The 27,575-nt window shown below is 46.3% G+C and overlaps 2 protein-coding genes across 9 annotated transcripts in view; one reads left to right on the forward strand and one right to left on the reverse strand.

Moving 5' to 3' along the window:
• Positions 1 to 27,085, forward strand: DOLK (dolichol kinase). 4 transcript variants are annotated; one of them, XR_014785857.1, is made up of 6 exons: positions 1 to 50; positions 3,922 to 4,074; positions 24,065 to 24,400; positions 24,790 to 24,832; positions 25,677 to 25,974; positions 26,156 to 27,085. XR_014785857.1 is itself a non-coding variant. In XM_084820677.1 (4 exons), the coding sequence occupies exon 4, from the start codon at positions 6,457 to 6,459 to the stop codon at positions 8,026 to 8,028; it is 1,572 nt and encodes a 523-aa protein (XP_084676803.1). In that variant the 5' UTR covers positions 1 to 50; positions 484 to 647; positions 3,922 to 4,074; positions 6,340 to 6,456; the 3' UTR covers positions 8,029 to 8,483. The 4 variants fall into 4 exon arrangements, 3 of the variants coding, with proteins under 3 accessions (XP_084676803.1, XP_084676802.1, XP_084676801.1); XM_084820677.1 differs by lacking the exons at positions 24,065 to 24,400; positions 24,790 to 24,832; positions 25,677 to 25,974; positions 26,156 to 27,085 and adding exons at positions 484 to 647; positions 6,340 to 8,483; XM_084820676.1 differs by lacking the exons at positions 24,065 to 24,400; positions 24,790 to 24,832; positions 25,677 to 25,974; positions 26,156 to 27,085 and adding an exon at positions 5,399 to 8,483.
• Positions 9,194 to 27,575, reverse strand: part of PHYHD1 (phytanoyl-CoA dioxygenase domain containing 1) — a 20,977-nt gene continuing 2,595 nt past the window's right edge. The window contains exons 2-12 of one of the 5 annotated variants that reach the window (XM_084820684.1): positions 26,130 to 26,259; positions 24,053 to 24,211; positions 21,025 to 21,100; positions 19,400 to 19,447; positions 18,103 to 18,158; positions 17,849 to 17,911; positions 17,576 to 17,597; positions 12,914 to 13,042; positions 11,488 to 11,604; positions 10,819 to 10,945; positions 9,199 to 9,932 (exon numbers count right to left, since the gene is read on the reverse strand). In XM_084820684.1, the coding sequence (XP_084676810.1) occupies positions 9,881 to 9,932; positions 10,819 to 10,945; positions 11,488 to 11,604; positions 12,914 to 13,042; positions 17,576 to 17,597; positions 17,849 to 17,911; positions 18,103 to 18,158; positions 19,400 to 19,447; positions 21,025 to 21,100; positions 24,053 to 24,211; positions 26,130 to 26,162 (882 nt within the window). In that variant the 5' untranslated portion in view covers positions 26,163 to 26,259 and the 3' untranslated portion in view covers positions 9,199 to 9,880. Of the gene's footprint in view, positions 9,933 to 10,818; positions 10,946 to 11,487; positions 11,605 to 12,913; positions 13,043 to 17,575; positions 17,598 to 17,848; positions 17,912 to 18,102; positions 18,159 to 19,399; positions 19,448 to 21,024; positions 21,101 to 24,052; positions 24,402 to 26,129; positions 26,267 to 27,575 lie in introns of those variants that run through there. The other 4 variants (XM_084820685.1, XM_084820683.1, XM_084820686.1 and 1 more) reach the window with 4 other exon arrangements.

Consider the following 27,575-nt stretch of genomic DNA (forward strand, 5'->3'; position numbering starts at 1 on the left):
GGATGACGTCAGGGCGCCGGCGTGCGGGAAGATGCCGACCTCCGAGCCGGGTGAGTTGGGCGGCGGGCGGCTGTGGGGAGCGGAGCGGGCGGCCCTCGCCGCCGCCGCCGCCGCCGCCGCCGCCGCCGCCGCCGCCACGGACGTTCCCCGAGCTGCCACCGTCAGTGTCATTCCCCTTATAGCAGCAGTAACGGGGATATTATATTGTCCCTTGTGAACTCCATGGCCACCGTATCTTTCCTATGTCCTTATATCCTATATCCTTCACAGGGCCATTATTGCTGTGCTGTAATATGGCTAGCGGTGTCCTGCCCTTATTTTCTTCATGTCGGCGTCGTCCTCACCTTTTATCGTCATCCTCATCGCTATTACCACTGCTGCCGTTATTGTCATTTTATTGCATTACCTCGTTACGTATTAATGTAACACGGACCTACAAGTTACAACTAAAACATGCGTATTATCTTATTATTTTTATGGTAGGAAATGTGTGCGTTGCTGTGCGCGCAGCAATGTGTGCGTTGCTGCCGACTGCAGAAGCCTAGTCTCAAGCGGCTTGCCCACACAAACACAGAAGTCCGGAATTAATATAACAACATTTATTTAAGATTTGAGATCGGCTTTTCAGCGCACACAGCCCTCGCAAGGTGGCGTATGATATCATAAAAATATGAACATATGAATTATAGTTAAGCATACACACACAGCGGCAGGTATTTATTATAATAGAAGTAATATTAATATTTATGTCCCACCATTCTTCCAAAGAGTTCAAGGTGGTAGACATGGTTCCTGTCCTCTTCCCCCCGCCCCATGTTATCCTCACAACAGCCCTCTGAGGTAGGTTGAACTGAGAGAGAGAGATTGGGCCATGGTCATCCAGTAAGCTTCATGGCTGAGTGGGGATTTGAACCTGAGTGCCTCTGCACCTACTCTGACACTGCAACTACTACATCACACTGGTGTAACAACGATATGTATTATAAAATATGTAACTTTATCATAATTTTGCATAGTATGTATTATGCTTTTGTCAAGCTTGGTATTATCAATAATGCCAAGCTGGATACTATGCAAATAACTCATATACATTCAAAGCATCTTTTCTAAGTGCTCAAAATATTTCCCATACATTTATCTCAGTTAATTATAACCCACCTGACTCTGGTGTATTTATTATTTATATTATTTGAAGTATTTTTATCCCATTCCTCAGCCAAAGGGCTACTGGAATGGCTGAAATGCAACCAGTAAAACAATTTCCAGAGTAGCCTTTGCTTTACCGCAGGCTTACAGTCAGACACAGCACACAAGGAAAGAGATGGGAAGGGCAGAGGAAAAAATTTAATCTTTCAGCAGGCCTGGTGGAATGGCCCTTCTCTCATCTCCCTCTCTACAGCCTGCTGTTCTGTATATTAACTGTTAAAATACCAATCAATATTGTGTTTGCTTTACTGATAGTTGAATGAATTGTTGTCAAATTGGATTACTTCATTTCCCTCTGACCTCACTGCTTACATTTTTCTCTCTCAACATGTTTCTGTGTATTTAATATATATGCTTCACTTCAGACACTTCTGGTCCAGTAATATTTATGCCATAATAAATGTATTAGTCTTCAAGGTGCCACAAGACTCTTTGTTTTTGCTGCAACAGATTATTATAGCTACCCTATTGGAAATTGTTATTGGCCTGGCTTGCACATAACACTAACCCATAGTGTGATTTGTTGAAATCTGGCTTATTGTTACTGAACTCATCCCCGCGAGCAAACTATAGTTTGTTAAGTAACTGCAAACCACAATAGAAGCCATGGTTTATTGTTGCCTTATGAAATGTGGCTTGTTTAAACCATGGCTTGTGATGGTATGGAGAAAGTAGATAGGGAGACATTTTTCTCCCTCATAATACTAGAATCCGGGGTCATCCCATGAAGCTGATTGGTGGGAGATTCAGGACAGATAAAAGGAAGGATTTCTTCACACAGCACAGAGTTAAACTATGGAATTGACTTCCACAAGATGTAGTGATGGCGACCAATTTGGATGGCTTTAAAGGGGGTTTAGAGAAATTCATGGAGGAGAAAGCTATCAATGGCTACTAGTCCTGATGGCTATATTCTACCTCCGGTATCAGAGGCAGCATGCCAATGTACACCAGTTGCTGGGGAACATGGGTGGGAGGGTGCTATTGCACTCATGTCCTGCTTGTGGGTTTCCCATGGGCAGCTGGTTGGCCACTGTGTGAACAGAATGCTGGACTAGATGGACCCTTAATCTGATCCAGCAGGGCTCTTCTTATGTTCTTATGTCATCAACTCAGAATTGTGGCTTATCCCTGGAGTTGTTTGTGCTGCTGTCCACCTAGAAACAGAGGTCCCCAGCAAAAGCAGCTTGAAAATGATAAACCCACTCTGAAAGCTTGCAAAATGGACAGGAGAGAAACAAACCAAAAATCGGGGAAACAAGCCACAGTTTGTTTGCTCGTCTTCAAGACAATTCATGGCTAAAGCAACAAAATATGGTTAATATAAACCATGGCTTAGCATTATGTGTGAACACAGCCACTGACTAACACAACAGAAATATTAAAGACTTAAAGCAAAACATTTCAGTGTCTGCCTTAAGCTGTAGTCAATGTGTTCCAATTTAAGACTTTCATATTTTTGTTGTATTAGTCACTGTAATGTTTGTATGTGTGCATGTATATTTTTTATTTCAAATATTTCTAGGTTGCTTTTATGGCAAAAGCCCCCCACCCCCCAATATGTATGAATGAATGAAAAACTGCTGTGCAGCAAGGAGGGTTATTTATCTTTTTCCTCTCTCTACCATTTTTCTGATCAAAGTTACATGCATACACACAAACACACAGTTGCTTAAGGCAGCAAACAAAATGCATAAAACGAAAATATCCTCTAAAACATTTCAACAGCGACACAATTAACATACAACTCAGTCAGTTAAAACAAAAAACCAAAGTGCACTGTAATGAATACATTTATATAAACAAAATATGTAACATAAACCGTGTCTTGTGAAGGATCTGGGAACACATAGGAAGCTAGCATGGGGATTTACAGTTTTAATTACTGTTTGTTGAGGATCGTTCATGAGAATCTATGGAATTCGGGGGAAATATATACATATAGAGAAAGAGAGAGCACATCTAATATTTAAAGAGAGAGTGGAGAGAAAGAAAGCAGCTAGATGTACAAAAATGCATTAGTTGTGGCTGAGCAGAGAGAAGTCTAACCTACAGTATGCTGGCCGCAAGGTTAAAATCAAATGGTTTCCCCAGGGGGCTTGTTCAGGAGAGAATAGCCATGGCCATTCCTGTTCATTGTGTCATGTTGCAGAGCCGTGGGAAATATGGGTAACCTTTGTGGGGGAGACAGGAATGTGAAAATGGGGTGCGGTGGGTAACCATTATGGCTCTAGAAGAGGGATATTGGCGCGACGTGGCGTGTTTGGAGGCGTTATGGGGACTGTTGCAGATGAAAGAGGACTGAAGATCTTACTGTTCTTGCTTCATTTAAGTTTATATGCTACAGTGGTCGGTTTCAGCTGGATGCTTATTTAGATATGTGGACTGCTTATGTTAATGTATACATTTGAAACAGATGTGTCAAATCCTTTTTATTAATGGAGTTTATGCTTTTAATGCTTTTATATCATGTTCTTTCCCCCACACACACCTTTTGTTGCTGTTTTTCCCCCTTTTCTCTTTTTGTTTCCGTAAATATATATATATATATATATATATATATATATTTAAAAAGCAGATGAAAGGGGACAGTTAAGGGGTTGGAGAGAGTACTACATAGTGCTATAGTATACAAAGATTATGTATTTAGGTTTTTTGTCCAACCCATTTCAGATGCTCGGGGTATGTAACTATGTTCCTTGATCTCATTGTCAGCACTGCCCAGTGAGGTAGGTTAAGCAGAGAGCGGCCTGCCCTGGTGGATGTACCCATTCCGTGAGCTTCATGACTGAGCAGGGATTTGATCCTCATCTCCACATCCAAGCTCAGCAGTTCTCTCGAATCCACCACACTGGCACAACGTGATAGGTAAGAAATGCAATGTTGGAGACCGTACCTGATCTGTCCAGGATCAATAAATGCATGTACACAAGGCGTTCGAAATCACATGTGTGTGATCCACACTTGGTTTACAAGGCTGCAGCAGAAAACACCGGGGTCAATGCAGTGATAGTGCTTGCTGCTGAAAGTGTGCAGCCATCCTAAGAAACCACGTATTTGGCAGAAAGCTGACAGAGAAGCTGTATGTTCCAGTACCGTCGCGTTGTTTCTATGGGAAACTGTACTACTTTCAATAGGAATGCGTACAGACAACAAGGTATTCCATAAAGTTAGCATTAGTACATCTGCTGTGATTTGTTACTAGAGCAGCCAACTTCTCAACCAACTGCTGCTCCTGTGCCTTTTAAAATAGTGTCATGTGCGAACCGTAGAATGGGGGGGGCAAACCTCTTTCAGCCCGAGGGAAGAAATTATCTATCTATCTATCTATCTATCTATAAACTAATATTGGTATAGCACTCCATATCTCGAACAGATTTTGGAGCAGTGAGCACAAGAGATAAAATGGTAAAAGGATAAAAAGATTAAAACACCAGATTAAAAGAATGCTTTTTTAAAAACAGAATACCAGTAGATACCATGACTGGTCAATTAAGGAATGCCTCCTGGAACAGTGCTGTGTTCAGGAGGCACCGGAAACAGCCCGGTGTTTGGAGAAGCCCTTCGGGGCTACATTCCAGGGGTGGGCGGAGCCAAAGGCAAAAGGGGGTGGAGCCAAAACTTTAAGAAGTCCGGCATATTTTAGCTTAAAGTTCTTGCCACCAGTAATGAAGCCTTGGGAGAGGCATTTCAACCTTTCAGAATGCAGAAGAAACTGTACAGAAGCCGGGAAACCACTAAACGTTTGGTAGGTGGGAAGAAAGGGATGGGTTCCAGGAGAAAGGGGGCATGGACATCTGGGGAACCCACCAATCTGAGGTTCAGCAGCCCTGCATTAAAAGATGTTATTTCTGTGCTGGAGCATTGTTATGGGATAGAGCCCACTTCATCTGACCAGAGCAATATATGACTTGTGCCATAATTTGCCCTATTCAGATGAATAACCAACTGTTATTTTGCTGCAAAACACAATTGGACATTTCTAGTCTCCTCTCCTTGCTTGTGGAGGAAGGAGTGGATGTGTCCAAGACAGCGGCTGTTTACATGAGCACTGTGTCTGAAAGCAGCCATTGTCTTCTCTGTCTGTCTTTCATAGGCAAACTTAAATGTGGAATACTGGGATTTAATACCAGCGCAGCATAGGGAACATAGGAAGCTGCCTTATACTAACTCAGACCCTTGGCCCATCTAGCCCAGAATTGTTGACACTGACTGGCAGCAGCGGCTCTACACAGTTTCAGGCAGGAGTTTTTCCAGCACCTGGAGATGCTACCGGGGCTCGAACCTGGGACCTTCTGCATGCAAAGCAGGGGCTCTGCCACGGCCCCACCCCATCTGACCCTTGCAATGAGATGGAAACCGGAGAGGCTGTGGAATGGCCCTGCTCACCCTCTCAACTCTAGGGAGCAAGGGGAGGGGGGAAGAGCTCACCCAACCAGGCCCTGATCTTCCCTTTGCCTGCCCCTGTCTCCTTACCCCTTCCTTCCACCTGCTATGGAAAGGCAAGATGATTTGCGGGAGTGGGCAATATTCTGCCCACCTCAAGAAAACGGAATTCTGTAGAACTGGAAGGGGTGCTGTAGAATTGGAAGCCGCACATTGAGACAGATTCTTCCATGTCTAAAGAACTGAAACTCTCTACACCCTTTATGATGTGCACATAGCAAGCCACGCACACAGAGGCAAGAGCGATCAAGGTATACTATGCCAGACGTACCTCTAAGAAAAAGAGCACCTGAGCCATATTTTAGGTATTTATCCAAGATAGTTATACCCTGTGTTTCCTCATATAGTTCAAGATGGTTCACATACAATGAAAACAATGAAAGAGCAACAGTAACAAGCCGGCAATGAAGCAATTTAAAAACAGCCATCATAACGGCATCATAAAACCCAGGACTGCATATCAGTTATGGCAAGGCAGGCAATAAAATCCAGCTTCTAAAGGCCAAAGGCCTGCCTCGCACTTCAGCAGAAAGGCTAAGGAGAGGGCAAAAGTAACCTCCCTGGGTAGGGCATTCCACGGCACAGCAGGGTTGCCATTAAGCAAAGCGAGCATTTCTACGGCACAGAAGGAGGAGCAGACGGTCTAGCCTGCTCTTTTAATGGTTTAGGTTTTGCTTTCGCTTCTAGGATCGACACTGAGATGCCAGTGAACTTTCGACGGCAGGAGAGCAGCTGTCTTTAAAAAGATTGAACCCGAACAGCTGCCGAGGTTCTTCAGTAGCAGGACGCAACCCGGCTGGCACCATGCTGAACAAACCAGTTCTCGTGGAGTCTCTCGTCGTGTTCACCATCGTGCTGTGTGTGCACAGCGCGGTCTGGGACTGGTTTTCGTGGTGCGCCATTGCCCTCGCAATCCAGGCTTTTTACATCCAGTTCAAGTGGGACCACCTGCTCCATCTGGGCAGCGCCGTGTTCCAGTTCCGGACGGGAGCCAACAGCGGCCTCATCCCAGCTTGCATGGCTGTCCCGTTGTTGGGCATCGTGATGAAGGAGAGGTGCCGCGCGGCCGGCGTTGTGTACTTCGAACGTTTTGGCATTGTCATGGCCTCTACTGGCATGGTGATCGCCCTCTTTCTCTCTGTGATCGCACTTGGCATCACGAAACCTGTGCCGACAAACACCTGCGTCCTCTCCGGCATCGCTGGCAGCCTGATCATCTACACCATGAAGCATTCTTTGACTGTCTCTGAAGTGATTGAGGTCCTGGAAGTGCTGCTTATCTTCGTCTACCTCAGCATGATCTTGTTGTACCTGTTGCCCCGGTGTTTCTCCCCCGGGGAGGCCCTGCTCCTCCTTAGCGGCATAAGCTTCGTCCTCAACCAACTCGTCAAACGTTCTCTGAATGTAACCGAGAGCAGAGGGGACCCCGTCGACTTCTTCCTCCTGGTGGTGGTGGTCGGAGTGGTGCTCCTCGGAATCTTCTTCACCGTTCTTTTTTTCTTCATGGATTCCGGGACCTGGATTTCTTCCATGTTCTTCCATATGATGACCGCGGTGCTGGGGCTAGGAGTTGTCATGCCGTGGCTGTACCGCCTGATCCGGAGGAATCCCTTGTTTTGGCTCTATCAGTTCCTCTCTCAAACGCAGACCAGAATTTACCTCCTTGCCTACTGGACCCTCTTGGTGGCTTTGGCGTGTGGTGTTGTCCTCTACCAAAACACCAAGCGGTTGTCCGGTTCTAAAAAACACCGGGCCTCCACCATCACCAGAAAATACTTCCACTTCATCGTGGTGGCGACATATGTTCCAGGGCTGATCTATGATCGCCAGCTACTCTACATCGCTGCCGTGGTGTGCCTGGCAGTCTTGATCCTTCTCGAGTACATCCGATACTTTACCATCAAACCCTTTGGGCACATGCTCAGGAACTTGCTCTCTCTCTTTTTGGATGAACGGGACAGTGGGCCTTTGATCTTGACTCATATCTACCTTCTCCTTGGCATGTCCCTCCCGGTGTGGCTGTTCCCCAGACCTTGTGCCCCCAAAGGTACCTTGGCTGGGGCAGGAGCTTTGGCTCCCTACTCAGGCGTTCTGGCCGTAGGGGTTGGGGACGCGGTAGCCTCGATTTTTGGTAGCACACTGGGGGAAATCAAATGGCCAGGGACCAAGAAAACATTTGAAGGCACAATGACGTCCATATTTGCGCAGATCATCACCGTGGCTGTAATCCTGATCTTCGACAGCACTGTGGATCTTAATGCCAGCTATTCCTGGATTTTGGCATCTATTAGCTTGGTTTCCCTTTTGGAAGCCTACACAAGCCAAGTGGACAATTTACTTTTGCCTCTCTACCTCCAAGTACTATTGATGGCTTAGGAAACTTTAGCGGGAATATAACAGTGCCCTTTGGTAGATAGTGACAGGGGACCTAAATATCTGTGCTTCGATGGCTCATCTGAGTCAGTGTGGTGCAAAGTGATACCGTGGCTGTGAGATGTGAAACAAATAATGTCAGAATGATTGCTCTCATCAAATTAATATTTAAAACTGAAATGCAAACACATCTGTCAGTTGTCGTTTCTAAGTTCGCTTTTGAAATCGCTCCAGCTGCATAGTCCAGATGTTTTGGCCAACAACTCCTATCAGCCCTAGGCAGCCTGGTCAATGGCGAGGGATCATGGGAGCTGTCGGCCAAAACATCGGGAGGGTCAGCCTTGGAACATTCCCCACATCCCCCCATTTCCATTTTCCCTGTTTATTTCATTATTTTATGACCTGCCTTTCTACTAGGAAGTGACGCTCAGGGAGCTGACAGCAATAAATGCCAAGTAGATCGCACCCCCATATAGATTACGTTCATTACATTTTCATGCCGCACAACAGCTGAAGCCCTCTGGGCAGTTCACAAAAGTTAAAATCATAAATATGCAACACAATAAGACATAATATATATATATATATTTTTTAAAGTTTAAAAACTACAGGCATTTACTTGGTGTCAAAAAAACCCACAATGTAGGCACCAGGCAAGTCTCTCTGGGGAGGGCCTTCACAACCAGGGTGCCATCACTGATAAGGCCCTCTCCTTATGAGTTACCTGCCTCACCTCATTCAGCGGGGGCACCCAGAGGAGGGCCTCTGGTGATCTTAGGATCAAGGCAAGTATGTATGGAAGGAGATGATCCTTTAGGTAACTTGGATTACTGAGGTTTGGGGCACTGTTCCACTATCCCCACGCTCCAAAATGTTTTGGGCTAGCAATGATATGGCCGCTACCAACATGCAGTCATGTGGAATTTCCAGAAAATTCTCCCATGCCCTAAACCCGCTGGGAACTGATTTGGCATGTCTGACTTCTATTTAGAAAACTAAACTTTTAAAAAACAAAATCACCGTGTTAACATTACATGCCATATAAATACCTCTGAAAGTGTGTGTACTTTTTCACCAATATCCAAAAGTAAATATCTGACTGCAATATTGGGGGCGGGGGGATCTATAAAGCACATTTTGTGTAGTTTAAAAGTTCACACAAACTCAAAGCTTCCCTTGGATTATTTTTAATTAGAGTACTTGTAAGTATTAGAACATGACAGCTCAGGCATATACACTTCCCTTTACATTTAAATCATGGGGTGGGGGGCGGTGAGGAAACAGAGGCACTAAATATGAAGCAGAGGTGGGATCTAAGCTCTGCCTTGTACTTCGGTTCTTGGGCAAATTACTTTTCTTGAGTCTTGCCACTTTGCTTTGTGGGAAATGAGTGTTTTGCGACCAGCCGTGCCAACCTTGGCAGCCATTTTATGAATGGGCAAGACCCTCCCCCATGACAGCCATTTTGTGACAGCATCCATGACACCCTGTCAAAACTCCAAATGTGCCCACTGACTCAAAAAGAGTGGGGACCCCTGCTGTAAGGAGCTCCATTCCCCTTTTTATCTGCACAACATCCTTGGGAGGTGGTTTGCCCAAGTTCAACCAGGGAGCTTCACGGCTGAGTGGTGGTTCGAACTCAGATCTTCTCAGTCACAGTTCAACACTAACCACTACACTACACTGGTTGTTGTCCTCTCATCCCCTCAAAGCAGATTCTTCCAAGTCAAAGATGAAACAATGTTGAAATCAGAAACTCCAGGACTAGAAACTTGGATCCAAAGACCATAACAGAGGGCAGCAGCTCCCAAGACGTGCGATAATCAACCAACCAGTCGAACGCCAAAGACTCCAGTTAGTGGTGTGTGTACAGAGGTGGGAAAGGTAAAGCAGGAGTTGGCTGAAGCCTGGAAGATGAAAGAGAAAGGAAAGGGAACCGTTAGCATGTTGTATCCTACTGGATTAGCTAGCTCCATTCTGTGTTTCAGTCAGAACCAGCCAGAACTCTAAAGGAGCTATGCAAGTGCTGAACCTATTTTGGGGCTAGGGTTAAGCACCTTGGAGAGCTCCTTTAGAGTTCTGGCTGGTTCTGACTGAAACCCAGAATGGATGCGTAGCCCCACTGAAATTGGAGCCACCAGCCTCTACTGCCTAGGTCACAGCTTCTGTAGGAATTCAGTGGTCTGATGGAAGCTTTTAATTCAGGGTGGAAGAATCCCAGGCCCATATGGGGCCCAAATTCAGCCCTCCAGGGATGGGCACTTCTCCATTCCCCCAAACGCCAATCATTTGGTGGTTTCCCAGCTGTTGATGATAAAAGGAGGGAATTCTTCACACTGCACAGGGTCAAACTATGGAACTCGCTACCACAGGACGTAGTGATGGCCACCCATTTGGAGGGCTTTAAAAGGGGACTGGACACATTCCTGGCGGAGAAAGCTATCAATGGCTACTAGTTCTGATGGCTGTGTGCTACCTCCAGTATCAGGGGCAGTATCTGTACCCATGGGGAACATGGGTAGGAGGGTTATGCTGTTGCACTCATGTCCTGCCTGTGGCTTTCCCGTGGGCAGCTGATTGGCCACTGTGGGAACCGAATAATGGACTAGATGGACCCTGGGTCTGATCCAGCAGGGCTCTTTGAATGTTCTGATGTTTTCAGCCTCACATTCAAGTTAATAAAGCCAGGGGGTGGGGGTGGGGCTGGGGACTCCTTGGCCGATCACAGCCGATGGGTCACTGTGGTTCCTTCTGCGTCAGAAACCGCTCCCAAATGGGCCTCATTCGTCCTACCAGTTTTCTGTGCTCCAGGTGGTGTCCTTGGCCTCCATCAGGTGGAAGGTATAGGCGTGGCGGGACTTTTGCGAGTAGTTGGGTTCGCTTTTGTGGACGACCTCGCCGTGAATAAGTACCATCCCGCCTATTTGCGATTAAACACAGAAACACCATCTTATTGAGAGACGAGGGCAGAACACAGGCGACGTAAGACGGTGCCCCAGACGATCAACGTAGCCTGCTGGGTCTACTCTGACACGCAGCAGCTAGCCAGATGTTCCGTCCGCACCCTTCAAAGGGGTGTTTTAACACAGACTCTCTGCGCCAGGAGCACTGAGCCCCGAGGGCTGCATTACGTTTCGGAGACGCTCTCGGGGGCCACATTCCAGAAGGCAACAGAGGGCGGACTAAAAATATCAGCCTACTTGAGCTTCAAGCGCTTGCTGCCAGGAACTCAGCCTTAGGAGAGGCATTCCACTCTTATAGAACGGGGGGAGAAAACTGCACAAAAGCCAGATAAACCACCCTTTTATCGGGGTGTCAGGGGAAGGGGGGTCGGGCCATCGTTGAAACCTCAGTGGACCGATTTAGGACCCCGGGCAGACTGGATTCAACCCGTGGGCCAGAGGTTCACCACCCCTGGATTAATATCATCTCCCTCTTAGGCCTTCTGTGCTGCCATTTTACCTTTCCCAACAGGGACAGGAATAAATTGGCTGTCCTCAAATTCCCGCTCATAGCCTGCAAAAGTGGTATATGGTACCGTCCCTGGGGGAGTTCGGACCATCCGTCGCGCGATCCCACCTAGAATCCCACAGGGCAGATAAAACAGCATGTCAGGAAGGAAGGGGCACAATGCCACCTACGTTCAGATTGCTGCAGAGGAACCTTTCACGGATGGGAACGCACCTGCAAGTGAGGTGTGAAGGCAGAGCATCGGGCCGCATTAACTAGGACATATGGGCCTGGCAATTTTGCTCTTGCTTTCATGAAGCTATGGCAGGGGTGCAGAACCTCTTTCCACCTGAAGGCCAAATTCAATTTCAAAGAAGCTCTCGGGGGCCACATTCCAGTGGTGGGCGGGGCCAAAGGCAAGAGGGGCGGGGCCAAAAGCTCAACCACATTTTAGCTTAAAGCTCTTCCTGCCAGTAACTAAATTTTAAGAGAGGCATTTCAACCTTTGAGAATTGGGGGGGGGGGTGAATGCACAAATGCCAGGAAACCACCGAACAATTGGTCATCAGGGGGTGGGGCTGGGGAAGGGGGTGTGGCCATCTGGGGAGCACTGAGGAAATGAATTGGGATCTCAGGCAGACTTGATCTGGCCTGTGGGCCGAAGGTGCTGCACTCCTGAGCTAGGGCCTTAATTATCATCATCATCATCATTATTAACATTTCTCTGGGTGGTTTACAAAGATTAAAAACATTTAAGAATACAGTATACAAAGATTAAAAGCCATTAACATTAACAAGAGACAATATACACAAGAGAACGTATATCTAAAACAACTTCAAACAAGCAATCTCGAGCAAACAACCATAACCATAAGACAATCCAGGATCGATTAAAACTTATCATATGCTGCCGCATGCCTAAGAAAAGAGAAAGGTCTTAACCTGGCACCGAAAAGATAACAATGTTGGCGCCAAGCAGGCCTCGTCAAGGAGATCATTCCATAATTGGGGGGCCACCACCAAGAACGCCCTGTCCCTTGTTGCTGTCTTCCGAGCTTCCCTTGGAATAGACAGCCAGAGAAGGACCTCAGATGTTGAGTGTAGTGTACAGGTAGGTTCGTGTCAGGAGAGGCGCTCCATCCTAAATTGCTTATGTTGACGTTTCCCTCGGTGAGAGTCTTCTCTCCCTAATTTTGTTAACGGGTTGATGCCTCGTTGCCTGTGCAATGCCCTTTCAGTCCATTTTCCAGCCTCTGCTCACTCAGTAACAAATACTGAGCTTGGACATGCTCATGTTGGTAACTTGATTTAACAAACATATTGTTAATCCCTCAAAAAATTGGGATATCCTCATTTTCTTCAAGAGAAATATGCCAATATGATTGCAGAAAGCCAAAATTATTTTAATTTCAAATCCCAAACCCTGGTAATTTCTTACTTGTGTGAGAGCCTGGGATGAACCACAAACAACCATTCTCTCGCATGGCATTTTCCAGGGCTATCCAGAGACCCAGAACCCTGCCCAAAGGATCTGTATGCAGAAATGTGGCATCCTGATGCGGAGTCACTGAAAGCAACAGATAAGAAACACACAGCATTAGGACAGATGTAATGCCAAACCATGGTTTGCTCTAACAGGAGCTTAGACTGTAAACAAATTATTATTATTATAATTCTCATTCTCATTACATTTTCTCAGTGCTGTTCAGGGATTTAAAAATGATGTAATCCATGCCAACATGCAAGGGTTGGTCAATTTCCTCTTCCCCGACCTTCCCTAAGAATCCTAGCCAGCCACCTCTGAAGGTAGAGAGACATCTCAAACCATGGTCTGTTGGTTCAGATGTAACGCCAAACCCCAATTTGCCCAAACGTTGGTTTGCAAACCAGAGTCAAACTCCGGTTGCAGATCCTGGTTTGGCAGCTACACGCAAACAATGGTTTGTCAAATGGGGTTGGTCATAAGAACATAAGACGACCCCTGCTGGATCAGACCAAAGGCCTGCCTCGTCCCTTATCTTGCCCCTGCCCCTGTTGGCCATGCCCCAATGGGAAGCCTACAAGCAGGACATGAGTGCAACAGCACCATCCTGCTTGTGTTCCCCAGCAACGGGTACTGAGAGCCATACTGCCTCTAGTACAACCAGTACCCATTGATAGCCTTCCCCTCCATGGTCGAGACATTGCAACCAGTGGTGTAGTGCAGGAGTGGATAGAAGGTGGATCTCAAGATGTTTTGGACTTCAACTCCCAGAAGCCTCTGCCAGCATGACCAATGGTCAGGGATGCTGGAAGCTGAAGTCCCAAACAGCTGGAGATCTACTTGCCGCCCACCCCTGGTGTAGTGGCTTGTTAGGATGCAGCACCAGCACTTTTTTTTTTTTATCATCGGGGATGTTGACGGCTTCTTCCAGCCCTCTCAGAATGCCTTGTTCCCTCTGAGCTGAGCTGCGACCCCCACAGTAGATGGGGGGAAATGGATTTCCCCAACAACAATATATGGCTCCCTGTTGCATGGTGAAGTACTGAGGTGGCTTGGTCTTGAATGGGCGATTAAGAGTCATTCGCTTTACCAAAGACCTGCTCCCGCTGGAGATGAAAACCACTAGAACTGGTTTGTTGATCTGGATCAGGTCAGCTGCCTGGATTTTTGGACTCTCCTTAACTGGGGGGCGGCTAAGAAGACCATTCAAATGTGGCCGCTACACCAGTCACCAGCTCCGATATGGCTTCTAGCCAGTAATGGCCTTATCCGCCATAGTCCAGACATCACACAAACCATGGTGTGGCTCGACTTCTACACTGTCTCCCTGCCTCACTCTTTCAACGCTCCTGCAATGCTCGCAGAACAGCGGCTTTTAAATTGTGCTCTGGTGCTCCGGGCTTTCCTTGAACGCTCTACCCCTGAGCTACCCCTCTCTGCCAGGTTCTGGGGCAGCCAGGCAGAGATTCCTTGGCAGGAGGCCATGATGTCCTGAAGGGAGAAATGTTGAAAACCCTTGCAACCGAAGAACCATACGCTGCATCCTGTTCTTTCGGCATCTCGTCTATCGCCTTGCCCTTCTCTTGATTGTAATGTTATCACTGACAGTGATACTGCTAAAGGGATATTGCTAACAGTACGGGTGTTCATTTTAGATACAAAGCAGTGCAACAGTTTATCAGCAGTCACCTCTGTAACTGTGCCCACTGGCCTATATCCATCGATTGTAACCTAAGGGGTGTTGAAACTTTGGCCCATGGGCCAGATCCGGCCATCTGGGATTCCCCTGGCCCACCCCCTTTCCTCAACTACTGATTGTTTGGTGGTTTCTTGGCTTGTGCATGACTTCTTTCCCCCATTTTGAAAGGTGGAAATGCCTCTCATAAGGCTCAGCTACTGGCAGGAAGAACTTTCAGCTCAAATATCTGAGGGGTTTTGGCCCACCACAGGAATACAAATCTATGGTGCGACCACACTTGGAGTACTGTGTACAGTTCTGGTCACCACACCTTAAAAAAAAGATATTGTAGAACCGGAAAAAGGGCAGGAAAGGGCAACTAAAATGATCAAGGGGCTGGAGCATCTCCCCTCAGAGGAGGTTACAACAGCTGGGATTGTTTAGCTTGGAAAAAAGGAGGGTCAGGGGAGACATGACAGAGGTGTACAGAATTATGCCTGGTGTGGAGAAAGTGGAGAGGGAGACATTTCTCTCCCTCTCTCAAAATACTAGAACCCAACAGGCTTATCCTATGAAGCTGGTTGGTGGGAGATTCAGAACAGATAAAAGGAAATACTTCTTCACACAGTGCAGAGTTAAACAATGGAATTCGCTACCACAGGATGTAGTGATAGCCACCAATTTGGATGGCTTTAAAAGGGGGTTAGACAAATTCCTGGAGGAGAAAGCTATCAATGGCTACTAGTCCTGATGGCTATGTGCTACATCCAGAACCAGAGGCAGTGGTCCTAGGTACACCAGTGGCTGGGGAACATGGGTGGAAGGGTGCTGTTGCGCTCATGCCCTTCTTGTGGGTTCCTGGTCAATGGTTGGTTGGCCACTGTGTGAACAGAATGCTGGACTAGATGGACCCTTGATCTGATCCAGCATAGCTCTTCTTATGTTCTTAAAGTGGCCCCCAAGGGCTTCTCCACAAGGGAATTTCACCCTCAGGCTGAAAAAGGTTCAACACCCCTATTGTAAGTGATGACAAGTGATAAAAGAGGTGTTCTTCTTAATATAAATTAAAACAAAAGTGTGGGAGGGAAGGATGACAAAGGCCATGTGCCCCTCCCCCAAATCAAAATTCTTTGGCCAGATAAACCAAAGTCTAAGCCTATAAGAACAGCCCTGCTGGATCAGAACAGAGGTCCATATAGTACAACATCCCAGTGGCCCAAAACAGATGTTTCTCCACATGCCAGAAAACAGAGTGTGAAAGTAAAACCCTTTGCTGGCAGTGTGTCTCCCAGAAACTATTACGCAGAGATAAAGTGCCTTTAAATAGAGAAGCTCCATTCTTAGCTGTTATAGTTAAGAGCTGTTGACAGACCCTGAACTGATAATCTAATCCTCGATAAGAACCTTAAAACATTCTTTTTGGATCAAACTAAGGTATTTATGTATGTGCTAGCGAATGGGCCCACCTCTGCCTGGGTTGGAATAGCTCTTAGTTTTGATACAGTGAAGCCTTCAAGAAAACTTATGCAGCTGTCTGAGTTGGACGCATTGTCCTTGCTGCGTCTGAGCAAAGCCATGCCCACAGGCACAGCACCTTCCCCAGTGCGCCCCTACGGGTCCCTGAGGGAGGGGTGTGTGTGTTCCATGCCCCTGGGGGGGGGCCTGCCCCATATCAAGGGACTGGGGGCAGGCATATAACTCTGTCCCTCGGCTGACTAATCTCTCCTGGCTTCAAGCTGTATAGATTTAGGGATGTGCGATACTGGGAATTCTGTTCCATTTAAGCCTGACAGGATTCCACAGTGTTTCCACTGCAGTAAACAACAGCGGACCGTAACAGGTCCCCCCCCCCCCATTCTGGACATTTTTTGCACATTTTTTTCCAGGTTCCATCATTTGCAAATGGTAATTTGTGCAAACTGGAATTTTTGCAGGGGAGGAAGATCTTGAAATGTGCTCAAGTGGGGTCGTAATTTTTTTAAAAAAATGTTTTTAATTGGCAATTTTGCACAAGTGTGCACAATCGCAAGCCCGCCTGTCCACTATGTAGCCCCTGCAGAGGCATATTCCCCTCATGTAAATATCCTTGTCAGTTTCATCCTCTCTACACCCAATGTCCTTTAGCCCAGCAGAGCCATATTCCCTGCTGGTCAAAGAATTTGTCAGTTGCATCCTCCACTTCAGTGTTTGACACGGGCTCATAAAGGACTACTAAGACGTTGCTTTAATTTAGGTCTCTACACTCCCCCCTCCCATCCACGCAATCTTAGGGTTTATGTAACTGTGTGTCAAGTTTCATTCCGAGGTGTGTTGTTACCTGTGAAATGCTTCGCAGATGACCTTCCACAGCCGAGCATCGAGTTTCCAGGGGACAAATGTCAGGTGTTGCCCTCTCCCTGACTTGCTAGTTTTACTTTACACCTATATACAGGTGTATATCGTATTCAAAAATACGATATACACCTGCCCCCCACCCCTCATTCTGAACTGATACAGTCCAGGATTCTGCCACCTTGTTCTGCATAACGTGTAGACGAAATCGAAGCTGCAGTGATCACCAACACCAGGTATTCATTAGAGCAGGGGTGCCCCAGGGCCCAATCCAATTTCAGGGAAGCTCTCAGGGGCCGCATTCCAGCGGTGGGCAGGACCAATGGCAAAGGGGGAGGGGCCAAAATGCCAAATTATCAGCATATTTTAGCTTAAGGCTCTTAATTCCAATAACAAGCCGTGGAAGAGGCATTTCAAGCTTTTATAATGGGGGGAAAACCATTCAAAGGCTGGGAAATCACCAAATGATTGCTGGTTGGGGGAAGGGGGTGTGGGCTGGGCTGGGCAAGGGGGCGTGGCCATCTGGGAAATCCTGGAGGCCAGAACTGGCCGCCAGCCCTAAGGCTCCACACCCCTGCATTGCAGCACAGCCATGGTACGACTCTCACCTTCACCGCCGATGCCAGGTTGCTATAAAAGAAAAAGAAACAAGAACATTTAATTGGGGTGAAAAAAGCCCAAAGCCCCGTGCAATAAATTATTTTATGGAATTTTACAATATTTTACAAAATTTTATTTACAATATTTATATACCGCTCCATATCTAGAACAGATTTCAGAGCGGTGAACACAAGAGATAAAACAGTACAAGGATAAAAAGATTAAAACACCAGATTAAAATTATGCTATTTTTTTTAGAGTTAAGGTTGAGGTTACTGTACTTTGAAGATGTACATGCTCTGTACCACCACAGGACACTCAAGGCCAATTTTTCTTGCCAGTTCCTGTGAAAGAGTCCAGAATTATAGGAGGTGTTAATTTTCTACCTAGTCCTAGCGAGATCAAGATGCATCCACCCCTGCCTCCGGGATCTAACATCTAGAGACACTGGGGAAACAGTGGAATGCTGACCGACACCAGCTGTAGCGAATCACGAATCTTAACCAAGAGGCAGAAACGGGCAGGGTTTGCTCACCTGCACTTGGGGGGCGTGAGTGACTCGCTTGAAGATGGGATCATAGGCATGTAATGCTGCAAAAAGGAAGAAGAAAAAGGAGGCTGAACCCCAGGCACTGAAAACCTCAGTGCAAAACCAGAATGGGGCGCAGGGCCGAATTGCTCTCCCCCAGACCCGAGGTGGGCTGGATGACATCAGAGGGTGTGGCCACGCCCACTGATGGCATATACCTCTCTGCCATTTGTTTTGTCTGTGCTGAGAGGAGGCCAGAGTTCTGTGCTTCACTTGGCATGGAGAAAGTCATAAGAACATCAGAAGAGCCCTGCTGGATCAAACCAAGCGCCCATCTAGTCCAGCTTTCTGTTCACACAGTGGCCAACCAGCTGTCGACCAGGAACCCACAAGCAGGACAGGAGTGCAACAGCACCCTCCTGCCCACGTTCCCCAGCAACTGGTGTACACAGGCTCACTGCCTCTGGTTCTGGAGGTAGCACAGAGCCATCAAGACTAGTAGCCCAGCTTTGTCCCTGGCTTTGTGTATCATCCCCATGTGGGAGCAGCACAAAGCGACTTGGCCAGCCATGTACCCACTGTCATCTCCAGTCTGAGACTGGAGATAACAGAGGGGGGTCCTCCAGGGAATCTGGAAATCAAAGAGGCTCAGTAGGCCAGATGTATAACCTCTGCGTGCCACATTAAGCCTGTGGGCCAAGAGTCCCGCATCCCCGCTATACACATTTACTCAGAAAGAAATCCCATTGAATTCAGTGGAACCTATTACTGCATAGGGGCCGCGGTGGCTTAGTGGTTAAGACGCTGAACTGCAGACTGGAAGGTCGGCAGGACAGCAGTTCGAGACCCAAGTGCTGCGTGATGGAATGAGCTCCCGTCTTCAGTCCCAGCTTCTGCCAACCTAGCAGTTCAAAAGCAAGAAATTGCAAGTAGATAAATAGGTACCGCCTCGGCGGGAAAGGTAACAGCGTTCCGTGCACCTCGGTGTTCAGTCATGCCGGCCACATGACCACAGAAACGTCTTCGGACAGTGCTGGCTCTTCGGCTTAGAAACGGGGATGAGCACCGCACCCTAGAGTCGGACACGACTGGTTGGGGACACCTTTACCTTTTTATTACTGCATAAGCGTGCTTAGGGTCCTAGCTTGAAATTCATGAGATTCCATTTCAGAGTGAGACACACCATTCCCAGAAGTTCAGCTCAGACCAGTAATTCCTTTGCAACACACAGTAACCCCATCATGGAAAAATGGACACCCCAGCAGCCCCTACGTTAAGTCACCCTGTTGTCGTTCATACTTACCATGACCAATTTTGCAAATGGCTTTTTCCTTTGGAACAAGAAAATCCCCTAGGAAACAAAATATACTGGATTGAAAAAAAATCACAAAACAGATCTGTTCGAATATGACTGCAATGTCAACCTGGGACGTGGAAGTCGCTAGAGATTAGATCTAAAATTGAAGGCTGCCTTATACGGACTCAGACCCTGGGACCATCTAGCCCAGTACTGTCGACATTGACTGGCAGCTGCGGCTCTCCAGGCTTTCAGGCAGGATTCTTTCCTAGCCCTTCCTGGAGACGTCGGGGATTGAACCTGGGACCTTCTGCCTACAAAGCAGGGGCTCTGCCACTGAGCCAAGAGAGAAGGAACAAACTCATCTATCGGATGGACTGTTCTTTATACTAATAAAGGCCAATCACGGTAAATTACAGCTGATAAGAGTAAAGTAGGGCTAATAACAGCTTATTATATTTAGCGACATACAAGTACTATTTGTACTTCTATAACGGTGTGCAATCCGACCAGAGAACGTTGGTGACTGGGCGGGTTAAAATATAATTAAAAAAGAAATGCTACTACCACTAAAGAAAGGTGGGCTCATTCCTCCTCTTGCTGGACAGAAGATTTTAACCTATCCACTATATTCTTTCCCCCTGACTCAGACTCAATGGGACCCACCCACATCTTCCCCCCAACCTGGTTCTCATCCTGGGCTAGGTCCCAGGTAGGGGATGTATGAAGTTGTTACATCTGTTCTGCCTCTGTTTCGTGGATTGTCAGGGGTCTTCCATTCTGTCATCTGCTCATTGACAGATTCGGATATAGTTTTAGGGACGCATGAGAATTTCGTTCCACTTGCTAATGCGCATTAGCGCAAGTGTGAATTTCTGCAAATCCCCATCAAAAGTAAAAAAAAACCCAAAAAACACAGTCTGTAAGTCCACAGAATCCGTGTGACTTAGGAAAAGCCGGTCTGCTAAGGAATCTGCAAGGTTGGATTCCTGGAAATCCAAATTCATTTGAATCCGTTCCAGATTTCTCTGACATCCTTTGTCCCAGGCCTGTCTCTCACACAGAACCTGGCCAATCACCCAATTCCCAGCTGACAGTGGGTGGCACCCCTGTGACATGAGCATTCTCAATGTGTATTTGGGGTCTTAAAAAATGAAACATCTCAACCTTGTCCACTCTGCATTTCAGCCTTCTCCAACCCAGGGCCCTCCAGCGCTGTTGGACTACAGCTCCCATCATTCCCAGCTGGCATGCCAGCTGGGAATGATGGGCGCTGTAGTCCAACAGCGCTGGAGGGCCCCAGGTTGGAGAAGGCTGCTGTATGTAATTCATTGGATGGGGGGTTGGATTTCAACCTTGGAAAACCAAACTCCCAGCTCATATATTGAGTCCCTGGGTGGCCTAAGTGAAATCATTCTGTCTGGTTTCGATCTGTACAATGGGAATATTAATAAACCTCCCGCCCCCTGCACGGATGTGTCGTCAGGCTGAGCGAGATAACGATTCAAAGGCACTTTGCATACCCAAACACTGCAGCGGTCATAAACAGAGCGAGTGGCTTCTAAAGTAATCTTTTGGCAGCAATTTCCACCTCTGGGCGTATTTCCAATGCTGAATTGAAAAACAATTACCTTTCTCGTTGAAAACACCTTTTTCAAAAAAGAACCTGATCTTGTCTCCACTGGTAAGGAAGTATTCTGCGCTGCCCTGTTGGAGGCCAAAGTAATTTTTTTTGAAAAGCATCTTAATGAAGATGAAGTCTTGTGGCACCTTCATGAGTACTAACAGCTTTGTTGGGGCACAACCTGTCACAAACTAGACCAGAGCCCACTTCAAAATATGAGCAGTTTCCCCCAACCTGGTGCCTTCTGGATGTGTTCAACTTCAACTTCCATCATCCCCAGCCTACATGGGAATGATGGGAGTTGCAGTCGGACACATCTGAAGTTCACCAGGTTGGGCCAAAAGGCCCTGAATAGAAGAGGTCAGAGGCATCAGTCTGCAATATTTGACATGTCACGGACTGCTTGTGATTACGAATGAAAGGAGGTGCACCCAAATAGGAGGGGCCCCCAGATAGCCAAGGGCCCTCCAAAACTCCACCCACCCAAAACTCTATCCTATGGCTCCCAGGATGCATGGTAGGTTGCAATATTTGGAATGGGTAGTCCTCGTGTGTGCGTGTGTGTGTGTGTATATAAAGTTTTAATTGGTACTCTAGGTGTGGTTACTATTATTACTGCTACTACAAAGAAACTCATTCAGCGTTCTTTACCAAGTTGCTAAGACTTCTTTTCATGACACAAATGAGCATAATACAAAATAGAAACAAGATGCTGGGAAAGAGCGGTGTTTCGCTTAGAAAAAGGGCCAGTGAGGGGAGACATGATAGAGGTGTACAAAATGATGCCCGGTGTGGAGAAAGTGGAGGGGGAGACATTTGTTCTCCCCCTCGTATAATACTGGAACCCAAAGGGGTCGTCCCATGGAGCTGAATGGTGGGAGATTCAGGACAGATCAAAGGAAGTGATCCTTCACACAGTGCAGAGTTAAGCAATGGAATTCGCTACCACAGGATGTAGTGATGGCCGCCAGTTTGGATGGCTTTAAAAGGGGGTTGGACAAACCCGCTGAGATTACGAATGGCTACTAGTCCTGATAGCTATGTGCCACCTCCAGTACCAGAGGCAGTGTGCCTATGTACACCAGTTGCTGGGGAACATGGGTGGGAGGGTGCTGTTGCACTCGTGTCCTACCTGTGGGTTCCCCATGGGCAGCTGGTTGGCCCCTGTGTGAACAGAAGCTAGACGAGGTGTGCCCTTGGTCTGATCCAGCAGGGCTCTTCGTATGTTCTTAATACTAATTTCTTATTTACCTAGGCCAGGATATACTCCTGGGTGCATCTCAGGCAAATCCTTCTCATGTTTGCTTGCGCTCAACTCTTTTCGCCTTGCAGTACATCAAACCACAGGGTTGTGGACAATTTGGACCCATGCACAATCCTACGAAATAATTGGGGTAACAAAGTTCCTTTTCTTTGAGACTGCTTAGCTCCCCAAAAGGTTAAGAATAATGTCCCTTTCTAAGCTTATCAAAGTCCTCTAAGTAGCAGGAGTGGATAAAATAACAGGCTGTGTCCCGAGGAGGAATGGGATAGGCCCACCTATTCTGGCATTTGATAAATGGCTGCCATTTATAAACACACCGGAATCCACACTGAACTGTTCTTCAATTAGATAGAAAATGTTTCTAAAACAACAAAGACCCCTTTTGTTGTTTTCACTGCCACAGACTAACACAGCTATCCCTCTGTTCCAGAAATGTTTCTGGAATCTGAGGTTGACTTTAATAATAATTTAAAAATATATACTGATTTTACTCCAATAATTTAAAGCACATATTATTCATTTAATTGTTATTCCCCCCTCCTCACTTCAAGAACCTCAGGAGAGTATACATGGTTCTCTCACAACAATCCTGTGAGGTAGGGTTTGGCTGAGCAATAGCAAGCAGCTGACAATCACCCAGCAAGTTTCGTGGCTGAGTGAGGGATTTGAACCCAGGACTCCCCTATTCTTTGTCTGACACGCTAACTGCTACGCCAATACTGGCTCTACATCAAGGATGGAGAACCTCCCAGCTCCAGCTTCTTTTTCTGTTATCTCCGATTATCGGGAGGGTATTTAAAGGAAATAGAACTACCCTGCAAAGAATCAAGCAGTTGTAAAGTTTTTGAGTTGTGCATTGCGCAGGCAGGAAAGCTGCTTGCTTGTGAGAAGACGCAAAAGCTTGGTATTTGGGATGCTATGTGAAAGTGCTGCTGAGTGATTCCATCCTGCTAACTTCTGACTAGACATGCAGAAGCGTTGCCCTGCTTACTCCTAAGTAGGCTTAAAATGGTAATAATCCCATCTGGCCCCACCCACAGATGCAATGCGGCCCCCGAGGCCTTTCTCATTTTGCAGTGTGGCCCTCGGGCTGAAAAGGTTCCCCACCCCTGCTCTACATGAATGCCTAAGGAGACAGGAGTGGAGGGGCGGCAGTGATTCTGAATTACTCTGCAGTAAAGGGGTTCTGATCGTGTGTGCATTGTAAAAGGGTATACCTGCATCTTTTTCCCCAAAGAGGCAGCCAGCGTGGTTAAAAGGAAAGAACGATGAGCATAACTTCCGAGGAAAATAAAGATTCCTTAAAATTAAAACTACAAAAGCGCCGTAGAGATAGATTTGTGCATCGGGGTGGGGGGCATTTGGTGCCGATTGTGTTTACGTCAGGGGTGTTGAACTTTTTTCAGTTCAAGGGCTGAATTCCATTTTGGAGAAGCTCTTGGGGGCCACATTCCTGTGGTGGGTGGGGCTAAAGGCAAAAGGGGTGGGGCCAAAGGCAAAACAGCGCAGGGTCAAAAATACCAGGCCATTTTAGCTTAGTGCTCCTGCTGCCAGCAATGGTTCGAATGAGGAAAAAACTGCACAAAAGCGGGGACGCCACCAGGTCATTGGCGGTTGGAAGAAGGGGTGGGGTCACGGGAAGGGAAGGGGCCTTCTGGAGGAATCTCGGAGGCATGGATTTGGCCTGCAGGCCTCGGGTTCAACATCCCTGGTCTAAATAGTGTACCGCACTGGTTGTGTTTCCGTGGGGTGTCTCCATCAGTCTCTCTACCTGTGCCTGTAGCTGCTCTTCCTCCTTGGTCGAAAACTCCGTGCGGCAGTGCGGAGGCACGTCCATACCGGCTACGATCTTCTGGATCCGGGCCCTCAGAGCATCACACTCTTCGGCACTGAGAAACTGTTCGAGGACGAGGAATCCATCTCGGCGAAACTGGAAGAAAGGGTGGGCTTCATCACGGCCCCAGCTTCCATGCAGAGGGCAAGGTCGAGGAGACACCAGGCCTGAGCCGCGCTGGCTGGGGATGACGGGTGTTGTAGTCCAACCCATCGGGAGGGTGCTAGCCTGGGGAAAATCAGCAAGAGCAGCTCTTCTCGTTTGACCACCTGGGAGAGCAGTGAGGTGGGTTTCCACATGTCAGGGGGCCTTCTCTGCGGTGGCCGCACACCTCTGGAATAAGTTGTCATCGGGAGCCCATCATGCTCTATCATTGCAGGCTTTTAAGAAGGCCTTGAAAAAACATGATTTTCCTCTGGCCTTCTCCTAATATGATTGCTGCTGTTGCTGGCTTTTGTTGTTGGGTTTTGTTGCTGGCTTTATTGCGTTTTTAATCACTCCTAATATCGTACCATTTTTACATGTTCTATTTCTGTACCCTTCTGTGGGAGGACTTCTGCCCTGAAAGGCAGCCAAAAAATATTTTAAATAAATGGGAGGAGGTTGGTCTGAGGGTGGTGCCTCGTCACAACAGGCCAGATTATTAATTAAAATTTATATACTGCTTTCCACAGAAGTATCAAAGAGGTGAACATAAAATACAATGGCATCCAAACAGTGAGTATAACAATAAAAACAACAAAACACAAATTAACCAGCAATATTAATCCAATCTACAGATTATCTGATAATGGAGTGCAAAATATTCTCCTAACTTAGTTTTCAGTTTCTAGGAATGTTTGCAGTTGGAATATGGAAGGTGGTTTGACAAGAATATTGTGTTAGGGTTTCTTTTAATGCTGTGTATAAATATGCATTTTCTATGATAATGGCGCTTTTTTATTCTTGTAGAAATTCCTTTTTTTAATACTAAAAATCATAATATAAGAAGTCTCCTGACTGCAGGCCATTTTCCTGAAGATGTTTGGCTATGGACTAAAAATTATAATTAGTGAATTTGTTTCTTTAGTGATCTTGTTATACAGTTATGTATGTTCTTCTGTTATTGCCTTTATTTTGTTAACTTCATTTCAAAATAAAATAAAATTTAATGAGGGGAAAAAAGTCTCCTGATAGCTGAGAATCTCAGTCTTCCTTTGGATTGTAATACCCATATGGGTTTGTGACGATGGTACACAACAGTTCTTATTCAGAGGTTTAGAAGTTCTACTCTTTGTAATTTAGGGTTCAATCCTACGCATATTTAGACGAAAAAAGTCCTACAACTCCCAGCATTTACCAGCTGGCATGTAGGACTTTTTCTATCTAAACATGCATAGGATTCCATCCTAAAATGATCAAGAGGCTGGAGCAACTCCCATCTGAGGAAAAGTTATGACGTCTGGGACTGTTTATCTTAGAGAAAAGGTGAGTGGCTGGGGAATGCTGGTAGATATAGGACTTTCTCTGTCTAAATGTGCATAGGATTGTGCCTTTAACTATTCAAAGGGTTTTTTTGCAGCTATTCAAAATGACGGCAACGTTGCTTTATATCGTCCTGCATGAGACCAACGGACCGACAACATACTCAGTGACACAACCTTTTCATTCTGGCTGACACATTGCCCAGTATAGAACCCAAGGAACTTATCTCTTGATGGACAGACGGGCAGATTTTGGATTTAGAAAAGGCAACAGATAAAGAAAAGAACCAGGAGAAAATAAAGATAATGAGAAGGGGTATTCGAATTCCAAGAGCCACCTGAGATGTTTGCTGTCCCAGCCAAATATCTATATATCAGCAGGGATGCAGAAAACAGGTCAGACTCCAACAAATCATTACTAAATCCAATTGTGAGGATGGGTGGGAAAACCTATTTGCTACTTCAAAGCAACTTTCTAGCACAAGCCTGTACACAAACCCTCCCGCCTCCCCCTTGCAGGGTCGTTGTTTTTGCTCGCTCACTCTCCTTACCTTATGGATCTCTTCCTGTGTTATAGATGCCATCAAAGGCAAAAGGATCCACTGGTAAAGACAGCTTTGTTGATGTGCCGCGGCCTTTCCGAGCAGTTAATTCTCCACCGCTCCTGGTATCTGTGATCCTCTTCCCAGCAACATGTGATAAAACAACAGAGGACACAGGCAGTTATGTCAACTGGATGATTTCAGGGGCCGCTTAGCTGGACTTTGAAATTTTGTCTTTGGGTTCGGTCCATCTTGAACCAATGCATCAGGGTTTATTCTCTCCACTTTTTAAAGGTGGGAAGAAATATTTTAAGATGCAATCAAGAATACCATTTGCATCCTTCATTTTTTACAAGCGCACACAGGACAACTTACATCAAAATCAAAATAATACAAAACACAGCCTTTAAAAAAACAATTTTACAACAAAATCAAAAAGTTAGAAGAACCAGGAGTTAAATTAAGCAGAAGATACATAATGAACCAAGACCCTGAAAAAGCCTGTCTACTTTTACTATAATGTGTGCATTTTTTTCATTATCATTATTATTAATGACAACATTTTGTATTCCATTGTTAACTACTTTGAGATTTTTTCATTGAGAAGTGGTATATAAATATTGATGATGATAATAATAATATCAAAATAATAACAGGCCTTTACAAGACTAGGTAGGAAGGTTTGCATGATATCATTCTGACGATAGGCAAAATCCGTTTTATTTCCTGGCCTTTTAATCATCTATTTATATATTGAAAGCATTCGTTTACTGGAACACTGGCATATAACTTCCTGAAGTATATAAATATTGTCAATTAATAAATGTTCATAAATGACCCCCCCAAAGTGCTTTACATGAAGCATTTCTGGGTGGGTGGGTGAGTTAGTGGGTGGGGATTATACAGAATTGAATCCATACTTATACAATATAACCGAATAAAAACACAGCAAACTACACCTTCTGAAAAGCATGGGTGATTTTTGTTAAACAAGAGGCTTGACTTGAAAAGATAACAGATGCCACTGAGCGAGCTTCTCCGCGGGGGAAGAGATACAGTTGTGGGGAGCCACAACAGAAAATGCTGTACCCCAGGTGACACCCCAACTTCACCACACAGGACCCAGGGGCCCAAAGGGCCTTTGAGCAGAATCTTAATACTCAGGCAGATTTGTGTTGAATGAGACGGTTGTTGAAATGTCTTTCTCTGCAGCTGTCTATGTCAGGAGTGGGAAATCTTCCTCTCCTCCCCCAGGCTGCATTCGTTCCGAGGAAATGAGTTGGATGAGTAATCTGGTCATATTAAAAACGAACAGGCCTGAATATCACAGAAGGGTGGCTTTGGAATAACAGACTTCACCGTGGAGAATAGTGACAGAGCCAGTTTTGCATGCAGAAGGTCTGAGGTTCGATCCCCGGCATCTCCAGGTATGGCCGGGACCCATTCGAGACCCTG

Source organism: Heloderma suspectum, chromosome 14 (assembly GCF_057233095.1).
Source record: "Heloderma suspectum isolate Gila_16-S chromosome 14, 16-S_ref, whole genome shotgun sequence".
In the NCBI taxonomy this organism is placed as follows: domain Eukaryota; kingdom Metazoa; phylum Chordata; class Lepidosauria; order Squamata; family Helodermatidae; genus Heloderma; species Heloderma suspectum.

Excerpts from the sequence above, each read along its gene's own strand:
- DOLK (XM_084820677.1), top strand. The coding sequence starts at position 6,457 with ATGCTGAACAAACCAGTTCTCGTGGAGTCTCTCGTCGTGTTCACCATC.